General features: G+C 66.1%; 2 protein-coding genes across 2 annotated transcripts; both read left to right on the top strand.

Annotated features, from left to right (window-relative positions):
• Positions 1 to 18: 18 nt before the first annotated feature.
• Positions 19 to 666, top strand: MNEG_6004 (hypothetical protein; the record flags this gene model as incomplete). Its single annotated transcript, XM_014045524.1, has 1 exon — positions 19 to 666. A coding segment is annotated over one exon (648 nt), but the record flags the coding sequence as incomplete, so codon positions are not given.
• A 1,241-nt stretch (positions 667 to 1,907) lies between these two features.
• MNEG_6003 (hypothetical protein) lies at positions 1,908 to 6,834 on the top strand (the record flags this gene model as incomplete). The annotated part of the gene is made up of 10 exons (XM_014045523.1): positions 1,908 to 1,935; positions 2,128 to 2,424; positions 2,776 to 2,907; positions 3,238 to 3,366; positions 4,251 to 4,334; positions 4,601 to 4,647; positions 4,921 to 4,964; positions 5,648 to 5,669; positions 5,902 to 6,037; positions 6,605 to 6,834. The coding sequence occupies 10 exons, from the start codon at positions 1,908 to 1,910 to the stop codon at positions 6,832 to 6,834; spliced, it is 1,149 nt and encodes a 382-aa protein (XP_013900977.1).
• Positions 6,835 to 7,098: the final 264 nt, after the last annotated feature.

Raw genomic sequence — 7,098 nt, 5'->3', positions numbered from 1 at the left:
GCCGAGTACGCCGCGCAGCGCGCGGCGGCGGCGGCGGGCGCTGCCGCGGCCGCGGGCGCGGGCGCAGGCGCGGGCGCGGCGGCTTTGGAAGGCAGCAGGGAGCCTGCGGGCGGCACGAGCAGCGACAGCGGCGCCCTTGCCGGCCGCCCCGCCAGAGAGTTGCGTGCCTCCAGCAGTGACTGCAGCGAGGGCGGCGGCAGCCTGAGCGGCCGCAGGAGCAGCGGCGCCAGCGAACGGCCGCACGGCGGCGCGGCGAGCGGCGACAGCGGCGGCGACGGAGGGCCCTCGGAGCTCGTGCGGTTGCTGGCGCGCGGCGGCCGGGCAACGGCGGGCGGCAGCGAAAGCAGCAGCAGCGATGGCGGCGGCGCTGGCGGCGCTGGGGACCTGACCGGGGCTGCGGCCGCGACTACAAGCAGCAGCGAGGCGGGGGGTTCCTCGGCGGCCGGCGGAGGCACGCCGCAATCGCGGCCGCCTGCGCCGATCCCGCAGCGGCCGCGCGAGCAGCAGCAACAGCAGCGCGAGCAGCAGCAGTGCGAGCAGCAGCAGCGCAAGCAGCAGCAGCAGCAGCAGCAGCAGCAGCAGCAGCCAGCATCGGAGCTTGCGAGCCTGCTGGCCTCCATTCTGGCGGACGACCCGGAGCTGTCAGTTCAGACGGCCGGCCGATGATTCATCACGCCCAACCGACGAGCCGCGGGCCGGCGGCCGTGTGGCCTGGGGCCCGCGGCTGCTGGCACGCGCATGCCGGGGGCGCGCGCCTTGGAGGGGGCCGCAGGCACGGGGTCCTCCCAGGTTCTGCCTGGTTCGCTCGTGAGGGCTTTCGCGTTTCGCAGCTTGCGTCATGTCCCGCCTGTGCTGTTTCTGCCCGGCCCCTCACACGCGCGCCGTTTGCGTCTTCCCTCTTCCACATGCGAGCTCGCTCTGAGAGGCTCACAGCGTGGAAAGTGGCTGCACCTGGTGCGGCTGGCGTCTGCTAGTAACGCAGGGGTTGTCTCTGTGAGGGCTGCCTTTTCTGCAACACTGTCCAACTTCGAGAGCCTCCAAGAGGTGGCTTGTGTTGAACACCCGGGGCGGCACATGGACCCGACGTGCGGGACAGGGGCGACAAAGTGGCCCCTCAGCGCCTGCGGGGCCGCGCAGCTGCATGTGGCACGAACGCGCGGCTTCAAGCGATGCAATAGTCATGTGGGACCAGCCTGGGGTTGTGGTTGGAAGGCCAAAAGCTGGTGATCTTGGAGGGAAACCGTACCGCCAAGCAGGGGCCAGGCCGGGTGTCGCTGCTTCAACCTGGCTTCATCCGCAGCGCCGGCGCCTGCGGGTGCAGCTCAACTCGCGCTGCTCATGCTCGACACAGGCATTGATCTTGACATCTCTGATGGCTGTTGTCTGCAAACACCGCACTCGTGGATAATACCCCATGACCGGGAGACTCTGACGCCTGTCAACACCGGCTTGTTGGGCTCGACGTCTTGACGCAGGACGGGTGTGCCTCGGAGACAATCACCTTATACGCGATCTCTCGATAAGTTGACCGACTGCCAGGCGGCGGGCCTTCTCAGCTTGGGCAGGCGCCCGGGCAAATCGACTTCGCACTATCAGTCATCGAAAGCCAATGATTATGACTCACAAATAGAAGGGAGGTAGCTTCCTGTGCAGTGCGGCTAGCACAGCGCACTGCCGTGCGAGGCGCGGAAGTTCGGCTTCGGCGGTGGACCAAGACAGACAGGGCCCTGGCCTGGTCAGCAGCGCGGCGCAGGGCCCAGCGTGCGCCGCCCAATCTCAAAAGCGGCAATCGTATAGGGATAGACACAGGCAGTGCCGGCAAGAGGGCTCGCATGCCGCGGACGGGCGGGGCGCGCTGGGCCTGCTGGCGCTGCGGCTGGACCTTTCTCTGCTGCTGGTTGGCTACCATGACGACTTACGTCCATCAAACAGATGGTGCGCCTGCACTCGCACACAGGAAAGGCACTTAGCTACAAAATTGCATACCACATGACAGACCTTTTGCCAGCCCGTGCCCGCAGGCCGTCGCTTCCGGCCAGGGGCGGCCGCGCCACACGCCTGCGCACCTGCACCCACACACGTGCTTGGGAACGGGGCCCCTGCCCCCTGCGCCCCCTTTGTGCGCAGCCCAGGGCCTGCGCACAGACAGCGGTAGCTTCCTCGGTGCCAGCGAGCGCGCCCGGGAGCTGCAGGGATCCTACGCCGCGTCTATGCAGCAGGCGCAGGCGCTGCTGGCGATGTGGAAGCCCGCATTGAGGGGCTCCTGCAAGGGCGCCTCGGCGTCCCTCTGCGGGTCGGGCAATTTTGACAGTGAGCAGGCGCGTGACGCGCTGCTGCTGGCGACGTCGCCGATGGCGTTCGACAGCCGGGACGCTCACGGGCAAGCCAACGCGCAGAGCATCATCTCGCCGCCGGGCGATCAGGGTGCGCGCGAACCCGCCCCCCACCTCTCCCCCGCACGCGCCCGGGTGCACACGCGCGCGCGCGCGCGTGCACACACACACACACACACACACACACACACACACACACATACACAAAGGACACAGCGCATGGCCGGGCGGTTGGCTGTGCGCCGACGCAGTGCACGGCAGCGGAACGTTTCCGTGTGCTTAGCCGTCCAATGGCTTGTGCGGCAGCTGCTAGAGAGGACTGCACTTGATCAAGCAGTAGATACGGCGACCTTGCTTTGCCGGCGCCCCGCCAAGCCGCCTCACTTCCCGCCTCCTCGGCCGCCCTCGCGGTAACCCGCCCAACCCCGCCCCACCCCCGCAGGCGACTGCAGCGCGTGCGTCTCCTTTGCGGTAACTGCCGCGGCGGAGGCCGCGATCGGCAGCGCGCTGCGTGACGCGGGCACAAGCGGCGGCGTGCCGCGGCTGTCGCCGCTCGACTTGTTCTTCTGCGGTGGTGAGGGCTCGGGGTGCGGAGAGAGGCTGAGGGGCGGGCGTGTTCCAACCTGAACAAAGCTGTCGCTGTCCAGGCATGAAGTAGTGTTTGGCAATGCGGGATGCAGCCATGGTGGTGCCTCGAGACTGGGCGGCAAAAGTGAAGGACCCTTGCAAGTGACGTTGGCTGCTGCACATGCGGTGCCAGTAGGCATGCAAACGGAGTTGGCAGCATTCAATCAAGCACACAGCAGCGGCCCAAGTGTGTCGCCAAACCAAAGATGCCACCGCGGCGGTGCGACGGATGCAACCGCTCTCTCGCGCCGCCCTCGCCTGCGGATGGACGCGCCAGCTGTCAGCGACGCGGACTGCCAGAGCGGCTGGACTTTCGTCGGCGCGCTCGTGGAGCTGCGCACGCGCAAGCAGCTCAAGTCCGCCGAGTGCCTCCCCTTTGACAACGTCCAGGGCGTCCCGTTCCAGGGTGCGCCGCGCCGCGCGCGCTTGACCGGTCAAACCCCGCGAAACCGGCGCTGGACGGCGGCATGGCCCTTGCTGGGCCGCCTGCGCTGCGGGCCGGGCGCCTGCCTGCGGGCGCGCAATCCCACCCTCACAGCCCAAGCAGCGATGCTCTACCTTCCGCAGACCTCACAGACTAGAAGTGTTGTACACTTGTGCTCTGATCTTCCACCCTCACCCCGTACGTATGACACAACTCACTCTCTCACACACATACACACACACATACACACAGACGCACGCACACCCACACGCACACATGTTGATTTCTGCGTGCCACACCCTCCACGGCCGCAGATCTGTGCACCCCTCGCTGCAGCTCGCCCGTGAGCCCCCCAGGTTCCTTTTCTTATACCAAGGTGCAGCCCCTGGCCACGATCAGCCGCGTGCAGAGGCACATACGCGATTGGGGAGGTGAGGGGCAGCGGCGCGTTGAAGGGCAAATGCGGGGCCGATGAACGGGGTCAAGCGCTTGCCCTGGGCTGTGCCGCCGTAGCGCCATCATGGCAAGGCGCAGACAGAGTTTGTTGTTGCCTGCACGCTCTGGTTGATGGTGATAGGGGTTTGGTCGGTTGCATTTGTTTGCTGTTGATCGTACTTGCCATGTTGTCTCAATGGGCGCTGCAAAGGGTGCCCCAGGCCCAGGCACGTTTTGGCTTCCCAGCCTATGTGCGGCTGTGGGTGTCGCCAGCTGTGGCAACGCACAAAGGCGCTTGAAGGGGTGCTGTAGAGCAGAGCTGCACTCACCCTGCTTGTGCAGGCGATGGAGTACCCGGAGGGATGAGCTGAGCTGTCAGGTTGCACATTGGGGGGCTCGCTTCACACTTGGCGCCCACCCCCACCTTGCAGGCGTGATCACGCGCATGGACGTCCCTAGGGGCTTCAGGGCGTGGTTCCAGGGCGCCAACAGGACCAAGGTCTATGACGATGGGGGTGAGGGCTGGTCCGATCTGAGATCTGAGATCTGCAGACCTGAAGTCCTGGGGGTACGAGATACCAGCAAAGCTTTATAAGTGGGATGCTCCGCCCAATCGGGCCTGCAAAGCCCAAAATACCGCGTGCGGGGCAGATGGGGCCGCGCCCAGGGCGTCCGACGAGGGGGCAATCGACGCCAAGAATGTCGGCACGTCCCCTCGCGCACTTGTTCTTCCAATGTGGATGCCGCGTGCCATCGCTCACCTTGCGCTGCCAATATGCAGGCGCGCCCGCCGACCCCAGCAAAAGCATGCCCCATGCAGTATTCGTGGTGAGGCTCTGCGCCCAGCGGGGTCACGCGCTGCACGCGCTCCCGCTGCCGAGTGGACGCGCCGCCGCGAGCCGCACCCTGCATCGGGGCATGCAGCCTGCCTCCCCTGCGTGGTTGCGGCCCGCTCGCTGCTGCGCATGTTGTTCAAGGCAAGCACTGCAGCAGCTTGCTTCTACTTGCTTTCCAGAGCGCACGCACGCGGCACCACGCCGAGCCGCAGATCAATCCCCACCTTCTGACCCTCTCGTACCCCACAAAAAATACAAATCCCAGGTTGGTTACAACAACATGGAGCGCTGTTGGATCATCAAGAACAGGTGCGCAAAGGCCGCAAGTCCGGGATTCCGTGCCGCCGACGCATTTCAGGGTGTAGAACGGGTTGGCTGCGGGTCCAGGGCCGCGCATTTGCCGCCGGTGCCGGCCAAGCCCTCCTGCTGCCAGAGAGACCATGCACTGGTATTGTTACGATGAGGTGGCAGAGCAGTCCGACGGCCGGAGCGCCGCGCCGCCTCATGCCGGCCGCTCCAACGGCAACAGCAACGGCAAACGGGATGGCGGTCTCGAAACTTGCTGCTGCTGGTGCTGCCGCTGCTGGTGCTGCTGCTGGTGCTGCTGCTGCTGTAAGTGCTTGACAGGGTCGGCCAACAGAGCTGTTCAAGCACTCAGTCCACCCTGGCCAAAAAACCTCACAAGCGATGTGCACCCCCACGCCGCTTTTCACATGCATGCAACAAACAACGACAGCTGGGGCGTCGGCTGGTGAGCTGCCGCCGCAGATACGGTCGGGGATGCCTTAGCATTTGCATGCATACGTCGTCGTCGTGCGCCCAGCTGCGCAGCTCAGTGCCTTGCTTGGCGTCGGCTCCCCGCTTGCTGGCCAGAAAACGATGGTGGGCCTGGCAGAGGCCCCTCGCTGTCGGCCATGTCGGACCTAGTTTCTCACACCACCTCATTGTCGCTGCCTCGCCCCCAAAACCCTCTGCTTCTGCGGCAAATCAAGGGCTGATGGCGGGTTTGCAAAGGTGAGTGGGCAAGCGATTTGCCGCCATATGAGCGAGGCTAGTCAAAGCCTGATCCCTGTCACTACAAGCTTAGGGTGCGGTTCGTGCCAGCCGCCCGCACCCATTCGGCAGCTCAGTGCACGCTGCGACGTTGCTCTGCGGCCCAGGTGTTTTGTTCCATGCACGATCGTGTGTCATTAGCAGCTTTCAGTTGCTGACGTCCAAATCCGATTGATGACTCACCACACGGCAGGTGCGGTACGGCACCATGAACATGTTTGACCCCCTCGAGACGTACGGGGTCACGTGGGCGCCCGCGTCGAAGGACCTGCTGCCGCGTGCCCCAGTGATCTACCCGCTGCAAGAGGCCGGCTGCTACTCCTACGCGGGTGCGTGGGGGCCCCGCGGCTCTGCCGCGGGTCTGCTGCACGTGTGTATGTTGCCACGCTTCAAGGGGGTTACCTTTACTCATGCCCTCGGGCCTCGCCTGGACCCCCAACCCAGCATTCAGGGGCCGTTGAGGTGCATTTATGCCGGCGCACATGCCTTCACCGACATGAGCGTGTAAAGTATATTTGTGTGTGCGTATGTTTGACATGCATCCGCTGTCAGCCACATGCGCCTGGCCGCCAGCCCTGTTTATTATCCAGCACCCCCACCCTCCCCTGCCACGGCTGTGCACACACGGCACCAGCAGTGGGGTTCCCGCAGGTGCACCCTCGAATAAGCCAGGGCCTTGGGGGCAACCATGAATCCCCCTTGTGCGCGGCGCGGCGTGCTGTCAGCAGCCTCTCAAGCCCCTTCCCTTGCCCCCCTTTATCACGCGGCCCACCCCTACTCCAGCCCGGCCCGGCGATTACGTGTCCAAGGTTGCGGCGACCTTCGGCGTCCCGATCGAGGCGCTGCTGTCCCTGAACGCGAGGGTAATCGACAGGCCGGACAACTTCCTGCCACAGGGGCTCCTACTGCGGGTCTGCAACTTGAAAAATTTCGTGCCCACAACCGGCGGCGGCGCGACCGCGCCGGCAGTGCGGCAGCAGACCAAGCCGCTCCCGCCGCCACCGCCGCCGCCTGCGCCGCGGCCAAAGCCTCGCTCGCCGCTGCTGCCGCCGCCGCCGCCGCCGCCGCCGCCGCCGCCGCCGCCGCCGCCGCCAAGGGGCCGGTCGGCGCCGCCGCTGTCGTTTGACCAGCCCGGCGGCGGGGGGCGCGCGCCACAGAGTGGCGGCGGGGGCGGCGCACGGGGGCAAGTGCCGAGCGCCGCGCTGGAGGCGGTGGTGTACGACAGCGCGCCCTGCTCCCCTTACCTCGGGTGCGCGATCGACATGCGGCGCCGTTTGCCGCGCATGCCGCGGGCTTGACGTGCGTGTGTGCGTTGCACGCGCTCCTTCAACTTCTCCAACGTCAACCTCAGACATGTCGATCCTTGATGGTCTCCTCCTTCCGCCATGGC

The sequence above is a fragment of the Monoraphidium neglectum genome, assembly GCF_000611645.1.
Source record: "Monoraphidium neglectum strain SAG 48.87 unplaced genomic scaffold scaffold00939, whole genome shotgun sequence".
Lineage (NCBI taxonomy): Eukaryota > Viridiplantae > Chlorophyta > Chlorophyceae > Sphaeropleales > Selenastraceae > Monoraphidium > Monoraphidium neglectum.
Note: the sequence above shows the minus strand (reverse complement) of the source record. Positions and strands in the feature narration are given on the sequence as shown.